At 38.0% G+C, this 23,161-nt stretch overlaps 1 protein-coding gene and 1 pseudogene across 1 annotated transcript in view; one reads left to right on the forward strand and one right to left on the reverse strand.

The window, feature by feature from the left end:
- LOC140530412 (spermidine synthase pseudogene) overlaps positions 1 to 15,873 on the reverse strand; it is a 49,774-nt pseudogene extending 33,901 nt beyond the window's left edge.
- Positions 1 to 23,161, forward strand: part of CRYBG1 (crystallin beta-gamma domain containing 1) — a 255,495-nt gene that overhangs the window by 81,741 nt on the left and 150,593 nt on the right. The window contains exon 2 of the mRNA XM_072642961.1: positions 21,859 to 22,000. Coding sequence (XP_072499062.1) covers positions 21,859 to 22,000 — 142 coding nt within the window. The remainder of the gene's footprint in view (positions 1 to 21,858; positions 22,001 to 23,161) is intronic.

Genomic DNA, 23,161 nt, shown 5'->3' on the forward strand with positions numbered 1-23,161 from the left:
CTAAGATTTAAATTTGGCTATTAGTATTCAGGCTACAGTATTCCTTTTTAAGTTTCATGGATTCCCTATTTCACGTCTTGGAGAGTGGGGTTTGTCATTTCTTTTTGAAGACTTTTCTATCTCATCTCTGGTGCCTCTTCATGGAACTGAACCAATGAGATTAGCAGAGGGTAGTTTCTAGGCCCCAGCACAGGGCATTTGGATAGATGCTTAGCAGATCAATGGTATTTGCAAATGGAAGGCTTTTGCTGTATGAGCCCATGTCTTGATGGTTGGAGCCTGAGTCAGGAGGAGGCAGGAGACCCTGTCAGTGATCATGCTGGCACATTGGGTCAGGGCCGAGGCAGGAAAGGCAAGTGGTCACTGTCATATCAAGGTGACAGTTTAGCCTCCCTGGCATTCCCTGCGTCTTGACCCTTGATCTTACTGGCCTAAATTTCAGTTCTGAAAACTGGTTGCCCTACTTATCTCAGCCCCTTGAATTTCAATCCTTTACCCCAAACCTGGTACCATTCCAGCTCTAGCATGGTCACTTTTCTTTCTCTTAAAGACATTTTTTTCCAGGTGCATAGTTTGACATGTACTTTATTTCAGATCATAGACTCAGGTTCTTCTTTCATTTAGGGGAATTTCCTGTTCCCTGTGTTAAAGGCCAAAAACTAACTTTCGTTTGTTTTTCTAAGCCCCTCTTCCCCCTGGATAGTTCAGTCACCCTTCTCCTAGATCAGATGACGTTGGGTATGTTCAGGGTACGACGGCCAAGGTAGATCACTTTAGTCCTGACTAATTAGTTTTGTTACAGTTAATACCAACCTAGAACATCCCCTTTCATGAAAATTATGGTTTCTATTTTTAGTTCTTTTTTAAAAAATTAGATTAAATTTTAAACAACAAAAAAATCCATTTTCTCTTCCTTTCACCCCCGAGGTGGGGCCGCCCTCCCAATTGGGGAAAAAAGAAAAGCCTTTGTAACATATAAGTTGTCTCCAAAATATTAGTGTAGTTTTAAGCTTTATTAACTTCAAATGTATCAATTCTATAAACTTAGAAAAAATAATTTGAAAGCTTAATTATGTAAATTTCTTTTACACTCATTTAATTTTGTGACTTTTAAAAAAATTATTATTTTATTTGTTTTCAGTGTTCTACAGTCACTTCCATATAACTTAGATTTTTTTTCCCCCTCCTTCCCCCTTCTTTGCCCCTCCCTCCCGCTCCTTCCCTGAGATGGCATACAATTTTATATAGGTTCTACACATATATTCCTATTAAATACATTTTCACCTTAATCATATTGCATAGAAGAATTAAAATGAATGGAAGAAATCATAAAACAAACCAAAACGTAATACAGAAGAAAATGATCTGCTACATTCTGCAATCAACTTCCATAGTTCTTTCTCTGGATGAAGAAGGCATTTTGCCTTAAGAAACCACTGGAAATTTTTTTAGTCCTTGCATTGCAATGAAGTTCTAAGTCTACCAGAAAAAATCTTCACACACTGGTTGTTGCTGTGTACAAAGTTCTCCTGGTTCTGCTCCTTTCACTCAGCATTAGTTCATGTAAGTCTTTCCAGGTCTTTCTGAGGTCTTTCCTGTTCATCATTTCTTATAGCACAATAGAATTCCATTACATTCATATACCACAACCTGTTCAGCCATTCCCCAATTGATGGGCATCCCCTTGATTTCCAGTTTTTGGCCACCACAAAGAGTGCTGCTATAAATGTTTTTGTACATGTGGAACCTTTTCCCATTTTTAATTATTTTAATTATTTTTATAAATATATTTATTTTTAGTTTTTATTATTAAAATATAATTTTTTATATTTTATTATTTTTGAATAATAAATTTTAAGTTTTAATAAAACAACACACCCTGTCATTATGCACTATGCATATGACACTTTCTCAGACTGGTGGATCCGTAGAGGAGATTCTTTGCTTGCCAATTTGGTCATTAGATTTTTTCTTGTGGCAATCATGTCAAATTGTCACATGCTCATCAAAATCTTACTCTTTGGATGATCTTACGGCCAAGACTACAAATGCAATCCTTTCAGGCCCAGGGTGGCACCTAATGAAAGTTTTTCTAAAGTTCAAAAATCCAGTAGAGTCTGTATGACTCTAGCACAAGACAGTAGTTACATTAAATTTTCATAAGTAACATCAATGTTTCAAAAATCTTAAGCCTCTCTGATTTTTTGTAAGTTTGTAATATTTATATTTTTGAAGTTATTAAAACTTAAAACTATCTTTAAACTTTGGGGACACCCATAATTTCCCATGTTGGTCAAGTCCAAAAAATTTTTGTTTTATTCTTTCCTCTGAGTCCATGACGTCTCTGTCAGGAGGTGGATAGCATGCTTTATCCTTTACCCTCTGGAACCATCTGCCCTCCATTCTTTCTGGATATAAATGTGTCTATTTAGCTTTTCAAGCCTTTCTCTAAAAAGCTACGCATACAATTGCTGTCCCCAACTAAAGGCTATATGAGATCCTTCCTGGGAAACCAAGGTAGGGAACTCCATTGCCTTCCGCCACCAACTTCATTCCTTTCTCCAAACCTCCATTTACCATGGATGACTGCTTTACAAGTACATTTGAACTCTATACTCTGTCTCTCGATACCTAATTGGTGGGGAAGAGAAGTTGTTGGTTCAAGCCATCCTGGATTCCCAGCGGGGTTGGCTCTAGTACCTGTTCTCTTGAAAAGAGATATAGCCTAGAAAAGGCAAAGGATAAGGTAATATCCATTTATTAAGTGCATATTATATTAAAGGTACTATACTAGTCATGACAAATATCATCTCACTTGACTCTCACAACCACTCTGGGAAATAGATACTATTAGTTTATTCCCATTTTAACAGTTGAGAAAGCTGAGGCAGACAGAAGGGTCCCCCAGTAAGTGTCTGTGGTCTGATTTAAACTTTTTCTTGGCTCCGAGTCTAATGCTGTAGACTGTTCCCCCAACCCCCAGCTGTCAACCCTACTAATTATTTTGAAACCTGAGCTTAATAAAGTAATTTCCTCTCTTATCAGAGCAAATTAAAATGTAGTATCCCACAAAACCTTGTATCCCAAGAGAAGGGCTAATATTGGGTTCCAGGTTCACAAAATAAGAAATCCTTCAAGATTTTAGGATAGGTGAGGCTGCTGCTTGTTAGCTCTCTCTCAAAAGGAATCTACAATCTTCTTGACTGTTACTAGAAAGTGTGGCTCCACTGGTAGTGAGTTCTGTGATCTCCTTCTGATCTCACTTTGATTGATTCTGAGGAAGGACACCTTTGAGTTTGGTTTTCATTTCTTCCATGTTGTTCCTCATCCTCACATTTGTATGGGATCACTCATTGACAAGCATACTAAACTGGCAGGTTTATCCATTGGCATTTAGGAAGCACTTTCTTTGTATAAGGTTCTATCCTAGGCATTAGAAATACAAAGATGAGAATAAAACCATTCCTCCTCTCAAGGAGCTTATAGTCTATTATGTACCTCATAACCTTATCCATTATCTTCAATAATCCTCTCATTGATACAGGCTGTGCAAGTCTTGGGGAAGATGACTGACCCTTAACCCTGAACACTTTCCCCTATGGGATGATAAATCTCAAATCCTTGGTAGTACCATAAGTCTGGAACATTGTATAATGGAGGGGAAATAGGATTGACCAGAAGTTACCCTTAGCAACTACTTGTGTTTTTCCTTTGGGGGTCAGGCAGTGGATGCATAAAGACAAGTAAGATAAATTACCTACAGTTTAGTCTTAGTGGGGAAATGCTATGGTTTTATCATAATTTATCATTGTAATTGACTTTTAATTGCCTATCTTTTGGATTGGGCAACTCTCAATCCTGCATTTGACCAGATGCCCCTGGTCAACTTGGCATTACTCTAATTGTTAGTTTAATGTCTTACCACAATAAGGAAGGCAGGGAAATTGAGCTGTGGGGATCACATATGAAGGCAGCAGCTAGTGAAAGCATCAGTTTCTGTTTCATGCTGGGTCTACATAGAGAACAAGCAGACATGAGCCTTTTAGTTGATATTGGCTGGAGGCAGGCTTATTAGATAGAGGTTGTGGAGTTTGTTATCCTTGAAAGAGGGTAGGAGGTAAGAAGGAAGAAAGAATGAGGGAGAACAAAGTCTACCTCTTAGGCCAGTCAGTATTGACAGGGAGGACTTTTGTGGATGGTCCTCCCTCTATGTGTCCTACAGGAAAGCTTGTGTGTTGGGCTGCCCAAAGTTTTGCGTGCAGAGAACAAAGAAGGTTTTGGGCACGATGACTCTGTGTGATCAAGACATAAATGACTGTATTCTTGACAATAGCTTCTAAGTAATTTTCTTTGCCTTCAGGTGTCTATTATTTATAGAATCCTTAGAGTCAGAAGATATAAAACCCTGACAGCATTTCTGTTCAGTAATGCTTCATGGTGAGTTTTCTGTGAAGTCAAAACTCAAGCTTCAGTAGTCAGTCAGCTAGCAGTTGTTCGGTAACTATTATGTGCCAGTCGATCAATAGATATTTATTAAGTGCCTAGTATGGGCTAGGGTCTGTGCTCACACTGGGCATACAAAAAGAGGCAAAAGAGAAATCCCTTTTTTTATAGTTTTATTTATTTATTTTTATATTTCGACATTCATTTCCACAAAATTTTGTGTTCCAATTTTTCTCCCCATCTTTCCCCTCCTCCCATCCCATAACACCTTGCATTATGATTACCCCTTCCCTCAATGTGCCCTCCCTTCTATCACACCCCACCCTTCCCTTATCCCCATCTTCTCTCTTTTCTTATAGGGCAAGATAGATTTCTATACCCCATTACCTGTATTTCTTATTTCCCAGTTATATGCAATAACAATTCTCAATATTCATCTCTAATACTTTGAATTCCAACTTCTCTCCCTTCCTCCCTCCCCACCCATCCCCACTGAGAAGGCAAGCAATTCAATATAGGCTGTATATGTGTCATTTTGCAGAAGATTTCCATAATAGACATGTTATGTAAGACTATATTTCCCTCTATCCTACCCTGTCCCCCATTTATTCTATTCTCTCATTTGACCTTGTCCCTTCCCCCATGTGTTTACTTCTAATTGCTCCTTTCTCCCATTTGACCTACCTTCTATCATCATCTTCACCCCACTTGTCCCCTTGTCCCCTACTTTCCTGTAGTGTAAGCTAGATTTTCATACCAAATTGAGTCAGCATGTAATTCCCTCCTTAAGCCATATGTGAAGAGAGTAAGCTTCACTTTTCCCCTCTCACCTCCTTCCTTTTCTCCTCCATTGAAAAAGATTTTTCTTTTCTCTTTTATGAGTGATAGTTTGCCCCATTCCATTTCTCCCTTTCTCCTCCCAATACATTCCTCTATCACCCCTTAATTCTATTTTTTATAGATATCATTCCTTCTGATTCAACTCAACCTGTGCTCTCTGTTTATATAGGTGTGTGTGTGTATAATCCTTCCACTTACTCAAATACTGAGAAAAATCTCAAGTTACACATATTGTCTTTCCATGTAGGAATATAAACAGTTCACCTTTAGAAAGTCCTTTATGATTTCTCTTTCCTATTTACCTTTTCATGCTTCTCTTGATTCTTGTATTTGAAAGTCAAATTTTCTCTTCAGTTCTGGTCTTTTCATTAGGAGTGCTTGAAAGTCCTCTACATAATTGAATGATCATTTTTTCCCTTGAAGTATTATACTCAGTTTTGCTGGGTAGGTGATTCTTGATTTTAATTCCAGTTCCTGTAACTTATAGAATATCCTATTTCAAGCCCTTCGATCCCTTAATGTAGAAGCTGCCAGATCCTGTGTTATCCTGATTGTATTTCCACAATACTCAAATTGTTTCTTTCTGGCTGCTTACAATATTTTCTCCTTGACCTGGGAACTCTGAAATTTGGCCACAATATTCCTAGGAATTTCTCTTTTTTGGGGTCTCTCTCAGGAGGTGATTGGTGGATTCTTTCAGTATTTATTTTGCCCTCTGGTTCTAGAATATCAGAGCAGTTTTCCTTGATAATTTCTTGAAAGATAATGTGTAGGCTCTTTTTTTTTTGATCATGGCTTTCAGATAGTCCTATAATATTTAAATTGTCTCTCCTGGATCTATTTGCCAGGTCAGTTGTTTTTCCAATGAGATGTTTTACATTATCTTCTATTTTTTTCATTCCTTTGGTTTTGTTTTGCAACTTCTTGGTTTTTCATATAATCATTAGCTTCCCTGAACTCCACTCTAATTTTTAAAGAACTATTTTCTTCAGTGAGCTTTTGAACCTCCTTTTCCATTAGGCTAATTCTGCTTTCTAAAGCCTTCTTCTCTGCATTGGCTTTTTGGACCTCTTTTTCCAATTGAGTTAGCCTCTTTTTAAAGATGTTATTTTCCTCAGCATTTTTTTTTGGTTGTCCTTTAGCAAGCTGTTGACTTGATTTTCAAGCTCTTCCCTGGCCTGGGCCCATTGTATATTCATTTTGGAGGTACTGGATGCAGAAGCCTTGACTTCCTCTGACAGTATGCTTTGTTCTTCCTCATCTGAAGGGATGGAAGGAAATACCTGTTCACCAAGAAAGTAACCCTCTGTGGTGATGTTTTTTTTTCCCTTTTTTGAGCATTTTCCTAGCCAGTTACTTGACTTCTGAACCCTTTGTCAAGAGGAGGGTTCTAGTACTCCTGCTCCCCCCAGGACTGTGTTCAGGGCTGAGATTCAAATCAGCTGCCCAGGGGCTTTAGGTGGGGCCAGGGCCTCCACTCAGGGCTGAGATTCAGATTAGCTGCTCAGTTCCCCCAGAGGCTTTATGCTCAGTGCTCCAATAATGGAACAGTAGATGCCAGCTGCCTGCCTACCACGGTCTCCAGAAGCCTCCACTGCCCAGCCTCCGGCTGGGGCCAGGAGTGGACTCTGCTCCCTTCTCGTTCAGGTTGAAAAAGGCCTCTCACTGACCTTTGGCGCCTGTGGGTTGAAGGATCTGTAAACCGCTGCAGCTTCTGGGGATTTTGTCCCTGAAACCTGCTCTGGTCCTGCTCCTCCCAGAGTCACCCAGCTGAGGCTGGGCTGACCTCTGCTCTGTTTCTGGTGTGACAGACCTTTCCCATCGGCCTTCCAGGTCACCCTGGGCTAGAAATCTCCTCCACTCTGTCTTTCTGTGGCTTCTGCTGCTCTAGAATTTGTTGAGAGTCTTTCTTTACAGGTATTTTATGGTCTGTGGGGGAAGAGCTAAAGTATGTACATCTTTCTACTCTACCATCTTGGCTCTGCCCCTCGCAAAAGAGAATTGTTACCTTCAAGGAGCTTACTATCTAATGGGGGAGACAATAAATATATACAAAGTAGGCTATGTGCAGAATAAATAGGAAATAATGAATGGAGCAAAAACACTAGAAATTAAGAGGGGTTTAGGAACGTTTTTTGTAGATTTTTGTTGGGAGTTTAAGGAGGCCAAGTAGGTCAGTAGGTGGAACAAAGGAGGGAGAGTATTCCAGGCATGAGGGGACAGCCAGAGAAAATGGCCAGAGCTAAGAGATGGAATTGTCATGTTTGTGAACAGTCAGGAGGCCAGTATCAGTGGATCAAAGAATATGTATCAAGGAGTAAGGGGAAGACAACTAGAAAGGTTGGAGGAGGGTTGGTTATAATGGACCTTGAGTGCCAAAAGCATTTTGCATTTGGTCCTAGAGATAATAGGGAGCTACTGGAGTTTATTGAGTAGGAAAGTAACAAGATTGCACCTATGCTTTAGGGAGAATCACTTCAACAGCTGAAATAGAAGGTGGATTGGAATGGGGAGAGACTTGAGGCAGCAGGATATAGCATAGTCCAGGTGTGAGATGGTGAGGGCCTGCATCAGAGTGGTGGTAAAAGGTTAGAAGAGAGATGGGGGTGTATTTGAAAGACATCAAGAAGGTGAAATTGACAGGCTTTGGCGACATATTGAATATGAGAGGTAACAGATAGCGAGAAGTCTAGGATGACTCCTGGGGTTATGAGCTTGAGGACCAGGAGGATGCTTATTGCCATTTATAGTAATAGGTAAGGGTTTTTAGGGAGAAAGATAACGCCAGGCACTATGCTAAATGCTGAGATACAAAGAGAGGCAAAACAAATCAAAATTAAAAGTAAATGAAAAACAGTTCCTACTCTCTAGAGCTCATAGGGAGTAGGAGATAACCCTCAGATAGGAATTACTAATCCTGTGATGGTTTCTCCAATATGTAGTACAGGTGAATTTTTTACCACGTAAAACCCTGAAGTCCCATTCTTACACTGACTTCTAAATTTTTTAAATTTTTATTTATTTATATTGTTTGTATTTATTTTTAGTAGAATTCCATGTTCTATACCAGCTGAAGTTAAAAACATCTGCAACTGAAATCATATTCATAGATTGGTAACATATATTCTTAAAATCACTCAGTTTTAGAGCTAGAGATCACACAGGTAATCTAAGATAATCCTTTCAGATAAAGAAATTGGCCCTAAGAAGTTAAGTATTTAATGGATCTCCTAAAATAGTCAGAGGAGGGAGTGTGGATGAATTAATATAAATCCATTCTCACTTCTGAAAAGCCATCTCAAATTTTTTTCAATAGGTCACTGGTTTGGGAATATATAATTTGTGTGTGTGTGTGTGTGTGTGTGTGTGTGTGTGTGTGTGTGTGTGTGTGTGTTGGGGGAAAGTATTTTTCTGTTATATATTTTCCTTTATATATTTTTTAAGAGTCAGCTAGGTGGCGCTGTGGATGGAGTGCTGGCCCTGGAGTCAGGAAGATGCCTACCTGGATAAGCAATATGTTTTAAAGAAGAGATAAGCTTCAAGATGAGCGAGAGAAACTTAAGTAGTAGTAGAATAAAGCTGAAAACCTTGATTATCTTTTAATTTGAGAAAGTTTGTGTGTTACACTACTGTCATCTACAAATTTTAATTTCCATGTACTGGGATAGCTTTTTTTTGTGCTTTTGATGGATTTTTATTTAGGAATATTATTTTTATTCAGTTTTTAGAAATTTTTGAGTAGAATTTCCACTGATTTAAATTATATTTATGTTTGCAATTATAGTAATTTTAACAGTTTTGCTTCTAGGCAAGCAGCAAAATAAACTTTTCATCCTTAAAATAATAATAATAATTCAAATCTGACCTCCGACACTCTGTGTGACCCTGGGCAAGTCACTTTACCCCGTTTGCCATATTTCCTCATCTGTAAAATGAGTTGGGGATGGAAATGGGAAACCACTCCAGTATCTTTTCAAGGAAACCCCAAAAGAGGTCAGGAAGAGTCTGATATGACTCAAAACAACTAAACAACAATAAGTTATGCCTATGCACTAACCTACATATTTTCAACTGTTTTATAAGTCAGTCCTCTAGCCACCTGAATGGCCATGCTGTTTTTGCTCTAGGAATTTCCTGTTGAATGTAAGAGAACTGTATCCTCACCTTGAATTTCTTGACCAAGCTCATCTCCTTCCCCCCGCCATCCTTCCTGCCCTCCTGTGTCATAGACTTGTTCTGGGAAGAAAGTAGGGTGCTAGTGGCAGTCAAAAATATCATGAATAAACAGATCTATGAATGAAGGAGGAACAGAAGAAATTGCTATGCTTTACTGAAGCTTTTCCAGACTTGGTATTTGGAAATTCAAGTAAGAATCTAGAATCTGGAGAGGCTGGGATATGGACATTTAAGGGTCCTAAGGGCAGCTGGCATCACCTTTGGATTGACCCCCCCCCCCCCCCCCTCCCATTGCAGTGAGTCAGGGCAGAAGCTCACGTTTTAGGGAAGATGCTTGAAAACTAGACCAGAGCAAACACTGTGTTAATAAATCTTTTCTAAAAAATGAAATATTCGAAGTATTAAAGCAAATCATTCCACGATTCTTTCAAAGAAAAAGAAAAGACAACATTATGGAAACCTCATGGTATTAAAAACAAATAACTTTGTTCCATCCTTTGTTGTTTTTAGTATTTTTGTTGTTGCGCCTCACACGTTTTCCCTCAGTGACACTTAAGGACAGCCTTTATTTATAAAGGCATTTATAAAACCACATCCACCTTTGGTAGATATCTTAGTTCTTTGTACTGACTTCTGAGCAAGTTTTTCTAGTTTCAAGGCCTCTTGAACCAAGAATTCTTTATTTTATTCCTTAACAACTCGTCCTTGAGAACCAAAGCATCCCCGATATCAAGACTGAATACAAATGTCCCTTTGCCAGAGTCTGAGACAGGATGAAAACCAGTAGAACACAGTCTGGGTCCTTGGACAGAGGGCTTTCATTTAATTTCAGCACTTGAGGAAAATTGATCTGATGTATCTTCTGCCCATCTCTCTTTTCTGTTCTCTGAGTTCTCATGTGGAAGAAGGATTAGATTCATTCTCCTTGGCCTCAGAGAGCCCAGTATTCATGAGTAGAAGTTTTAGGAAGGCCGACTTTTGCTCAACATCAGGAAAACGCTTCCTAGTGATAGTTGACAATAATAATAATAAATGCTAGCTAGCATTCATTTAGTGCTTTAAGTTTTGCAAAGCACTTTTAGTTCAGTCATTTTAGTGGTGTCTGACTCTTCATGACCCCATGTGGGGTTTCCTCGGCAAAGATTCTGGAGTGGTCTGCTATTTCCTTCTTCAGCTCATTTTACAAATGAGGAAACTGAGGCAAACAAGGTTAAGGTTAACTTTACAAATGTTATTTTATCCTCACAACAACCCGAAAGGTAGGTGCCTTCTCAGGTAGGTGCAGTGTCATTGTTATTCCTATGTTACAGATAAGAAAACTAAGGAAGACAGAAGTTAAGTTAAGTTAAGAGTCACACAGCTGGTATCTAATGTCAGACTTGAACTCAAGTCTTTCTGACTTCAAGTCCAGTATACTATCTTCTGTGCCACTTAGCTGCTTAATTAGCACTGTTCAGAAATGGAAAGGACGACCTGGGGCGGTAACGAATTCATCCTGGGTGGATACATTCAAGTGGAATGAGAACGAAAATTTGTCAGTGATGTTATAGATAGGATTTATGGTTGTGAGTTGAACTAGCAACTTCAGAGTTCCTTTGAAATTATTATTTTTTTTTTTTGTTTTAAACTGAAATACCAGAACTCAAATACGAAATAGAGAAAATGAAAATAAACATATCATAAACTTAAATACAAAGTAAGAAAATGAAAAAAAAGCTTATTGTGTGTATAGCAGAACATAAGAGAAGATTCAGAATGTATAGCAATAAACTTTCATTCCAAGAAAGCAGTGTTGAGAGCTGTCCATCTTTTCTTTGTTTCCTTATGTTTTATTTTTGTTCTCTGTTATGTACTTTTTACTTTGTTCTTTTGTCCCCTCTTGCTCCCCCCACCTTGAAATTCTTAGCTTTAATTCTCTAACCTAAGTTATATATAAGTATGTAAGCATTCTATTCCATCCCCTTTTCTCCTTCTTTACTCCTTTCTCTTCATCTTCAGAGAGAAAGATAGAAGTATGAAATCATCAAGATATGTGTAGGTGGAAACGGCCCTTTGGCAAAACAACTGCTTATGGAGATTGTATTTACACCCAAAGGACTGGCGCTAATGGTGGAAAATGTAGGCACAGGGGAGACTATATGGGGGGGACAGAAGAGGACAATCCTTAAATCATCCTCTTCTCCCTAATATTTGTGAGAGGGAAGAATTTGTGTAAAAAAAAGGGGCCAAAAGAATTCTTCCTTTCCCCCTTTCTTCTTCACATATCTAGCAAGTAAACACTAGGTGGTAGTATGGTATTAATATCCAACAGTTAACAATATTTGTTTTTAACACTTCTGATTGTCAAAACCCTTTGGTATATATTACCTTAAAGGCAAGAATAGCTGTCTAAATTCATTTAGCTTTGTATTTGTTATAATAATGCTTCCTGTTTAGCTGCCCCAGAAAGGGGAGGGTGAGGGCAGGAGATTGGCAAAAGGAAAATTTGAAATGAATTGGAGCTACTACACCTTGAAAATCGCCTACTGGTCTGGGGAAAATAGCCTACTGATACCAGTAAGTAGATACGAATGCTGGCTTCGTTAATCTTTCTAAGAAGGCAATGTCCATGGAGGAGGAAAGTTTGGTTTTATAAAATAAAGAGGGGTAAGACTGTGAATCTGTTAAATATTTTGTGTATATTTATTCTGTATATAAATATTCTGTACTTATTTATAAAGGGGCAGCTAGGTGGTGCATTGAATAGAACACTGGACCTGGAGTCAGGAATACCTGAGTTCAAACTTATAGCTGAGTAAGTCATGTAATAGCTGAGCTTAATAGCTGAGCAAGTCACTTTAATTCTATTTGCCTTAATCCATTGGAGAAGAAAATGGTGAACCACTCCAGTATCTTTGCCAAGAAAACCCCAAATGGGGTCCTGTAAAGTTGGACATGACTGAAATGACCAAATGACCAAAACTTATTTATAAGTCTTGGATAAGGTAAGTAAAACTTTCAAGAAATGCATTTGTGTTAAAGAAAAATGCAGGAAATAATAAGCAAATGTGTGCATAATCTTTTTTCCCTCTATGGCGGAACATTACCGTGCCTGAGTTGTAGTATGGACAGTGTCATTAACTGGCTTTGTGACTTTGGACAAATCATCCCACCTCTCTGAGCCTCAGTTTCCTCATCTGTAAAATGAGGAGCTTGTACAAGATCTCTTTTCACTTTTAACTATTACCATAGTATTTCAACTGTTTCACAGCAATAAAGTAGTTGTTATTATTATTTTTAATTCAACAGATTGAACTGGATTGGAGGGCATTAGTGGCCATTCACAAATAAAGCTAGGTTTACATCTCCCAAGTATGTTTACATTTTGTAAGTGTTTAATTTCCTATCCCTTGAATCTATCTCGGCTTTTGCTATGTAACTGCTTCTGACTAACTCATTCATTTGTACTTAGACCAATATTTAGTTTTGGAAATGAAGTACAAACAAAAAGATAGTTAACAGAATTTGCACAAAGAATTCACTCCCTCTTCTCCTCTGCCTGTTGGAATTCTTAGCTCCCTTCAAGACTTAGCTCAAGTATCAACTTCTATATAAATCCTTTCCTTATGCTCTTAAATGTTAATGTCTCTTTAATCCCTCAAATTATACAGTCAGTCAAGAAACATATATTAACCTGATATGTATATATTTAACATTAACTTATCTGTACATACGTTGTTTCACTTCAGTATAATGAATGTAAACTACTTGAGCCAAGGAGTTTTTGCTTTTGCCTTTGCATTTCTAGTGTCCAGTCTTAGTATACTTAGCTGGCACTTGATAAATGCTTGTTGAATGAATGAATCTTTATTGATGCTTAGGGAGTTTGCTAGCATTTGATCTTTAGATGGAATGTAAATACTTATCCAGTTCTATCTCTAAAAAATGAAGATACCACTGCCTGGAAGTCTACTGTGTGCTCAGGTGTGAGCAAAGATTAATTTCTTCAGGGGATTTCTGTCCGACGTGAACATAATTCTTTCTTTCCTGTGTAGCAGCTACTTTTTTTTTAAAGTAATAAATACACTGTCAGTTATAAATACACTGTTTGGCAAAGAGGCTTGTTAGAGGTGAGAAGTATCATTCTGTACACAGATGATCAATATACTAATTGACCAGACTGGACAGAGACAGACATCTTGTACTCTCTACCCACCTTCCCAGCAGAGCATGGCATGGGGAGCCCCTTGATCATATCCTGGGTTTGGTAACACTTGGTCGACAGGCTGGTTGGCTGGCTAGGGGTGGTCCTCAGTTGGGAGGGGGTGTCGAGTGCCAATCGATACTCAGAACCGGAAGAGGGACATCCTGGAATGGGCGCTTGTGGCTTAAAGTCCCTGGGAGAGGCCTTGGTGGGCATACTGGTCTCCTCACACCGAGGAGCCTTGCGGGCAAACTCAGGCAGCACAAAGGCCGTGTGGTAGAGGTCCAAGTTGAAGTATTTGAGATTCATTTTCTCTACTTGCTCCTGGGTCAGCCACTGCGTTAGTTCCCAGAAGTTAGTACTTGGGGTCTAGCCTGAGAGCATGAAGCCAATCTGGCCAATGGAATACGTGGAGATGGCACAGTAGACATATTCCATAACAGGGAACAGAGACTTACAGAAGTGACACATCTCCTTGATGAGGTCCAGATGCAGCCACTGGTACTCACCCTGACAGCAGAGGATCCTATTATCTTTCAGCGCTGTCTTCATCAGCTGGTAATAAGACTCTTTGAACAAACTCTTGGTAGGACTCATGGGGTCCGAGGAATCAGTGATGATGACATCAAAGGCATCCTGGTTCTGCTGCATGAATTCAAATCTATCTCTAACATGCAAGGTCAGCTTCAGGCTGGAGTAGCCCATGGCCATGCCCGGCAAGTATTTCTTAGAGACCTGGATCCTGTCATCATCATTCTCACACTAGACCACTGAACCAGTTACTTTTCAAAAACCATTTGAATTATCCAGAGGCTAGCACAATATTGTTTTGGGCAACACAGCTCAATATCATAACCATTTCCTGCTTTGACTATAGTTTCTGAGCATTGTAAATAAAAGGGTTTTCTCCCTTGCTTTTAGTTTACAGAAAATTAATTTCTATGAAAATTCTTTTTTTCCCTTTTTCTTAACTTGTTTACTTTTTATAATTACTGGGAGATTTTTTGGCAAAAAGTACTAATAATACGAAGTCTATGTTATAAGCATTTGTGACCATGTGAAATTGTTGACCACAGGAGGGTTTGAGGGTAATATATCACCAGAAGCTTTTACTCAGTGCTTAGCTATATTGTATTGGGAGATATGAAAAAACATCACATCTTTTTGTTTGTTTCCTACATTATTTAAGAAGAAGAATCACTAGGGCTTTCCAGCATCCTTGTGGGGAGTGTCATTTCTTCTGAGTCTTGACCCTTTAGTTAACCAGTTCAACAGCACTGCCTGCCTGCCATCTTTTAATATCTTCTTTATCTTCACAGTTTGTGCTCCACCAATCCCTAGCAATGGGCCACCCCCATCACCCACCTAATCCATTCCCATTCCTGGCTTCCAGTTTTGTGCCAGTTTTGTCAGCTTTCCCAGAGAAACCATAGCCTTTCTCAAGTCCCCTACCCAACTGTCTCAGCAGATAACTGGTAACTCTTTCGACTGAAAAAAGTCTAATCTATTGGTAGTAATTTTCCTCATCTCCCCTAAACTATACTTGAAAAAGTTTTCATTCGTCTTTTACTCCTTTACATTTCTCTGAGAGGAGGAGTTAAGCTATCTTGTGGCCAAGGCTAGCCTTTCTACTTAGTACCATGACCTTGTGTCTTCTTTGGGAACTTGTTTGCCTCATTATCATCCAGTTATTGTTATTCATTTGTTTCAGTCATGTTCAACTCTTTGTGAACCCTTTTAAGGTTTTCTTGGCAAAAATACTGGAGTGGTTTGTCATTTCCTCATATAGCTCATTTTACAGATGTGAAAACTGAGACAAACAAGGTTAGATGCCTTGCTCAAGATCATACAGCTAATAAGTGTCTCAGGCAAGATTTTTAATTCAGGAAAATGAGTTTCCCTGACTTCAAGTACAGCACTGTCTCCATTTTGCCACCCATAACAATTTGAAGTTTGCAAAAGTACGTTACAAGCATTATCATTTTATCCTTACAACAATCCTGGGAAGTAGGTGATATTATTATTTTCAATTTAAAGATGAGGAAACTGAGGCAGACAGAGACCAAGTGATTTACCCAGGACCTCCCAGGTAGTAAGTATCTGGGTTGGATTTGATCCTAGGTCTTTTTGACTTCCAAGTCCAGTTCTTAAGTTATTGTGCCACCTAGCTGCCATTATTTTTTCTTTTGTCTGCAATTTCTACTAGTTCCTTTCCTGTTACCTATAAACATGCTTTGATCTCTTCTATCTTTAACCCCTACTTTGAATTTGACTTCCCCTTTAGTTATTTTAACAGATTTTGGGAAGCATATCTCTGCAAGAAAAGAGAGGTTTCCAAAGACTGAGTTTTGTGAGCCTCTGAAAGCAGTAGTCCAGATAAATGACTTTATTTCTCCTTACTCTGGAAGATACTGATATTATTTCAAGTTCTGGGCAAAGAACCACTGTGGCATCGAAACTTGTTGCTGCTGTTTTGAGGGAACACATGTTCAGCACAGGATTTGAATGAAGTTGAGCAAGGACAAGGAAATGGAGAATGGATTGCAGGATTAGCAATTAGTTGTTGATGCTACTGGCTTTGTTGGCCACTGTTTCCTCCTTCTGGGATCCTAATAGTTTGGGACTAGAACAGACTCAGGCTCTCTGATCATTCAATCTGGGTGAATGAGAAAGGTAGTGATGGAACAAGATGTGGGTCTAAATATTTTCTCCAGTTTCTACTAATTCTCAAAGAAGAACCCAAAAGAGGAATTATATGCCAAATATAGAAGAGTTATAGCTGCCTTCACAGGTCAAGACACCAAGAATGCTATACAGGTTATGCGTCATGAATTAACATTAATCTCTAATGTGCTCACTCAGTACCACCTACAACTTCCCATCCCTCATGCTCTGACAGGGTATACAAACTCTATCCATTGACTTATGCTCTGAGATCTACTCAGCAATTTTCTTGGTCCTGCTACAATCTCTGCCGGCATACCCTGCCTTGGCCATCCCCCATTTTATGGCAATAAGCAACACACCTCAACTCTACCTACCCACTCACAGAAGAGTCTGCGAGTCTGACTGGGAGCTGCCACGTTCAACCAGAGAAGTAAAGAAATGATGAAACAAAGACAGGGTACCACTATGTGTGAAGGGCCATGCCAGGTCCGAAGGATAAGAGAACAGACTCTACCTGGTGTCAGTCTTGTCACCCCAGAAGTCACTTGGGACAAGAAATGAGGTTGATTAAAATTTATTTCACCCCTGTAAGAGAAGGCTGAGCCATCCTTGAAGACTAGCCCCTAGAGTAAACATGTTATCAAAGGGAAGGGAGTCATAAAGGGAGCAATAGGGGAATAGAAGAAGAAAAGACTAAAACAATTAAAGCTCTCAGAGGAAAAAAAACCTGTTAAAATCCTAGCACTCAAGCGGGTAAATCAGCAGGGAAGACTTTAAAAAAGACAAAAAGATGGTTTCCAAAAAACATCTAAATTACCACAAATGTCTGTAAATAAATTATGGCAAGACAAAGGAACTCAAACAAACAACTGCTGAAACAGAGAACCTTGTGGATTCTCACAAGAGCATGGAACCACAGCAGGATATGCCTAAATAGTTCAAGACAGAAATCATAATTTTGGAAAGAAGAAATTAAAAGGGAACAAATCACCAGAATATATGGCAGAACAGAAATAATTAACAGAATAGAAGAACTTGAATTCATGATGCCAAGTCTCTCCAAAGAAATGAAAAAGAGAATAACTGATTGGGAGTTCAAACATACTGAAGTAAAGGGCAATCTGGGAGCAAAAAAGAATAAAGGTTAAATAAACACATGATCTCCATACTCAACAAATCTCCATATACTATAAACAGAACTCATTGATCTTAAAGACAAGATGCATAGAGACAATTTAAGGATCATATGCCTCCCAAAAGAACATGACAAGGTAAAAAGTCTGAACCTCATAATGCAAGAAGTGATTCAGACCATAACTTCTGAATGCAGAAAATGGAGTACCAACAGAAAGAATTCTCATGTTGACTTTAGGAAAAAAAAAACAAACATACCTAAAACTTCAAACTGCAACAAACTTAGTGGTTAAATAAGTAATTCCAATAAGAAACAACAAGTTCTGAAAACAACCAGGAGTAAGCCCTTCAAACATCGAAGAAAAGAAATTTAAATAATACAAGATTATTCTAGACTCTCCAGAAACTTAAAGAAGAAAATGGAATAATATATTTAGAAAAGCAAAGATCAAGATGCAGCAAATAAAAATAACAAAAATCTAAGCCTAATCTTCAGTGAAAAAAGTGGATTTCAATATAATAGAGGCATTTAAAGCATTCTTATCAAAAGAAAAGGTGAGCAAATAATTTGATTTGCAAACAACCCAGGCAACAGAAAAACAAGAAAGGTAATGAAATGCAACTACCAAGTAAAGTGTAAGTAAGGAAATGTTACCCCATCTCTAGAGACTATTAGAAGTGGGGTGGGGGGGAAGCTAGAAAAAGACACCTATGGGGTTAAAAAAAGGAGAAATAACAACAGAGAGACTATTAAGAGATATGTTCCTAAAACTATAGGAAAGTGAAACTTAAAGAAATAAGATAAGTGATAGTGGAGGAGCTGGCCTGAAACATAATGGATTAAATCTCAAACCCCACCCTATTTGTGAAATCTGTATTTTGCGGGACTAAACTGCAGAATGGGAGAATACCTAAATGGAGAGAGGGCAGGTAGAAGTTGGAGGGGGATGTCTGATGCTCCTAATTAAGTCAGTGGTAAACAATGAAAAGGTGATAACTGCTGTGGTCTCTTAGCAAGAAGAGGAGCTAGAGGAAAATGAGTGAATTGGCAAAGGGAGAGTTTGAAGCAGGAGGAAAGAAAGAGATCTTGGCTTAGTGGTGGGAAGGGGTTCCATTGAAGAACACTCCCCTGGGTGAGAGAGGAATTCTACAGTGGGAGATGAAAACCTTATAATAGTTATCTTCAAGGATTTTTGCAAAGGAAACCACTTTTCCTGACAGTCTTGTGCATCTATAGACAATATTCTGCCTCATTAGAAGGGCTATTAGAAATCCTGGGGGGTTCTTGCTGTCCAGAAGGGTGGAAGGGCATGAACTCAGGAAATTCCACGTAAAATGGGAAAAAAAATGATCAGGAAGAGGGCAGAGGGTAGAATTTAATTGTACAATCAGCAATACATGGAAATTTCTACCATGCGGCTGTATTTCTGTCCTCACTACCTCCTGCAGGAATCTACAAGGCAATAACATAGAAACTGAGTAGAAGAGGGAACCCAAATTTGGTACGTTAGAAGGTTTGATTTCATGAGGGCCACAAAGAGACTAAATAAAGGGCTGTGAAGATCATGGATCAAAGAATGAAAGTTTAGAATAGACAGGGAACAGAATCAATTGATCTGAGCTCCCCAAAATCATTCTTTCTCTAGTGAAAATTGGTTTGTTTGGCTAAATTACCTGAGCTCAGTTCTGCCCTTCTTGAGTAAAAATTTGACCTTAAGTCATTAGCTATAGCTAATTTTTATATCTCCAAACAACTCAATCCCGTCACTAGATCCTTGGAAAACAACTTCTTTATCTTTAATATATCTTATTTCTAAAGATTGTATGCTTGCTAATCTCACAGTAGGGAAAATAATTAGTGGCGTATGTTGCTAATCAGAGTAGTAATACCTGTAATTAAATATAATTAATTGGCTAGCATAACTTCATCACTTTCTTTTTTTTAAAGAGATTCGTATTTCCCTGAGACGCAGTTCTTTCTCTTCAATTCATTATGGTTCCAAAGCCGTCATAATACTCTGGTTTGGTACGATCTTGGTTTTATAGAAGTGTATGCCAGAGTACTCTGTTTTTATTCAGTACCCCCAATAAAAATTTCATAAAGTTCCCCTACCCCCAGCCCCTTTTAAATCACCTAAGAAGTAGCACCTTCTTTTCACAGATACCTCTCTCCATAAAAATCTTGTGAAGTACAGAAAATACCTATTTTGACTTTTATGCTTTCTTAAATCAATAAGAAGTTGGACTCTCCTCCCCTTTAAAAAAAAAACCCTTAATTTTTAAGAAAGTTTATATACATTATAATTTTATTGATATTTTGTATTCATAAAACTATAGAAGCTGAAATGACCACATTTCTATCTATTTTGTTACTTCTCTGGTTTGTTTGTGAATAAAAGCAGAGGGTTAATGCTGTGCTTTACATATATGGTTCATAACAGTAATTTACCCTTCTTTACCTTTGGATATTTAACGGGATGATGATGGGAACCTCTGGTATGCTGGACAAAGGATCTTTATAGGAATATACAACGCCTTTCCCCAACTCTCAGGCATCATTGGTATTTGAGATAATTCTCAGTTGTTGGGGCTCAAACAGGAGTAGCCTGTGCTATCTCAGCAATGCAAAACTCATGATGATAATAACAATATAAAGCACTTAAATATATTTTTACTTTGAGAACCACTTTGTAAATATTTTATAATTTTATCTTCACAACAACCCTAGGAGGCATCCCCATGTTAGAAATGGGGATAAAGAGTTTAAGTGATTTAGGGTACCATACAGCTAGTAAGAGTCTGAGGCCAGTTTTGAACTCAGGTCTTCCTGAGGTCAGGAAGACTCTTAAGTCTAATGTTCCATCCACTGTATCACCTAAATATCTTTGATTTGGCCCCAGTGACTGGGGGACTGTCTCAGAGATGACAGAGAATGTATGTAGGAGATATGCAAGGGGGCAGATGGATTCTTTAGTAGTGTGATTGGTATGATATTGAATAAGTAAGTTGATTTAGGTAGAATTGTTATTTTTGTCATACTGGCTCAGCCTACCTTTGAACAACTAATATTTATCCAAATGTTATGCTCTGTATTTGTGTAAAGAGTGGTTTTTTTTGCATTGTATTCAGATGGTTCCTGTGGGTATCTTGGCAGATAGACTCCCCATTATTTTATATTTTTATAGTTATTTTAACTGTTGAAAAAAATCTTACTTGGTTTTGTTAATATATAGAATTGCTTATGATTTGTGAGAGTTTCTCTTATATCCTGCAACTTTGCTGAAATTAACTGTTTCAATTAATTTTTTAATTGACTCTCTAGGAAGTAATCCATATCAAAGGCAGCCAGGTGGTGCAGTGGATAAGTACAGAACTTAGAGTCAGGAAGACCTGCGTTTGTACCTTCCTCAGATACTTATTTATTTGCTCTTTGACCCTGGACACATCATTTAAGTTACTTGTGCCTCATTTTCCTCATTTGTAAAATTGAAATAACAATAGCATCTATTTCATTTTTATGAGAATCAAATAAGTTAAGATCTGTAAAGTGTTTTGTAAACCTTAAAGTGCTATATAAATGCTAGCTATTATTGTTAATATATGATCTGCAAGAATGATAACCTTATTTCCTCTTTGCCTAGGCTTATTTCCTCAGTTTATTTTTTTTTGTCTTATCATTGTAGTTAGTATCAACTAGTAATGGTGGAAATGGATATCCTTGCTTTCCACCTAAAGTAATTAGAAACATCTCTGGTTTTTCTTCTTGGTTTTAGTTAGATTCTTTTTGTTTTTCCATCATTTTAGTTGTGTCCAACTCTTCTTGACCCCATTTGGGATTTTCCTGGCAAAGATACTAGAGTTTCCTTCTCCAGCTCATTTTACAGATGAAGAAACTGAGGCAAACAGGGGTTAACTTGCTCAGGGTCACACAACTAGTAAAGATCTGTGGCTGAATTTAAGCTCAGATCTTCCTGACTCTACACCTGGCACTCTGTCCACAGTGCCACCTCACTGCCCATTAAATAGGTACTGCTTATCATATCAAGGTAAGATTGATTTTTCCAATGCTGTCTAGTATTTTTAATCCAACAGCATTGAGTGTTGTATCTTGTCAAAAGCTTTTTCTACATCTATTGATATAATCATATGATTTTTGTTATTACCGTTACTATGGTAGATGGTAATTTTCCTAACATTGAACCTGCCTTGCATTCCTGATCATAGCATTTCATCTTTGTGGTGGTAGTCTCCTTGCTAAAAACTTTATTTTAAAATTTTTTGTCAATATTCTTTAGGGATTTTGGTCTATAATTTTCCTTCTCTGTTTTGCCTTTTCTTAATGTAGGCTTCAGGACCATGGTTGACTCATGGAAGGATTAACATCTTATTCATGCTTCCATTTTTAATCCCTGTAGCGTTTTGGATCCACCTACTGGAAACAATGAAGATTCTCAAGAAACCCTAGAACATACAAGACATTACAGGGAACTCCAGCCCACTGAGATCTCCCCCGAAGTACCGGCCCCTTTGCCCACAGAGCCTGGAATCCTCAAAAAGGTAATGCAGTGTTTGGGCTGAGGCACTGGACACTTTGGTCTTTATTTTTATTAGGAGCTTAATTCTTCTAAAAATTAAATAATCATGTAAACATTAGACTGTGTGGGTCATTCTAGATTCCCTCTTGATCTTTCTCATAATAATGTGCATTTTGATATTCCCATAATCCATCAGTACATACTTATGTCCTTTTAAAATTTTTACTTAATAATATTATTTTATAAAAAAAATCTCTGTATTTTAATATTCCATTTAATATGCCATCTTAATAACTTAATAATTTAAAATGCCCTCTTAATAACTATATACTATTACTTCTAAAAATATACCAAGTTTGCTTAGTTCTTTTTTTTATTTTTTATTTTATTTTTATTTTTCATTTTTAACACAGTTCAGATCACATAAAACAATTCCAACTTTTGGTTAGGTGATACTTCTTTTAAAGCATTTACAGTATAGACCACAAACGAATTTTTTTTAACATTAACCAACTGAGACACAAATAATAACTATGTGTGCTAACTTCACAAGCCCTTGACCTAATTGTCTCCACAGTATTACTAAGAATTAAAGGACCCTATCTTATTGTTGTTGCACTGAAGTCCTGAGCCTAATAGCTTAATTTTAGACTTAACCTCGGATGTTCCCCTACCAACAATCTATAATTTAATAGATCTGGTATTAAGCTTACAAACCTTTTGACTATAAGAAATTGCCACTAAGAGTAGGGACATTGGAGGGAAACAGTATCTCCCCAGCTTCATGTTAATTCCAGGCAGGATTAGATTATCCACTTACGTTCAGTCAGGCTTAGAGTCTGCCAGGTGTCAGTGGGGAAATTGAGTCAGGAGAATCCTACCTCAGCCCAGGCTGAACAGCAGCTCTCCCACCCTTTCCATGAGATCACCTTTTTCAGTTCATACCAACATCTCACAGGCTTACTGGCATCATGGACTGGAGGCTCAGACCACCTTTCTTGCTATCCATACCTGGAGTTAGACTCAGAAGAACAGTCAGTTAATAGTCCCATAGCATCTAAAAAAGGCAAGTTCCAATAACCAGGTTTCAGATATGACTATAATTTCACATTGGCTAAGGAACATCATTTGAGGCAAGAAGTGGCTTGCCTTTCTATACATGTTCTAGTTCCTGATTAAATAA

The sequence above is a fragment of the Notamacropus eugenii genome, chromosome 2, assembly GCF_028372415.1.
Source record: "Notamacropus eugenii isolate mMacEug1 chromosome 2, mMacEug1.pri_v2, whole genome shotgun sequence".
NCBI lineage: Eukaryota > Metazoa > Chordata > Mammalia > Diprotodontia > Macropodidae > Notamacropus > Notamacropus eugenii.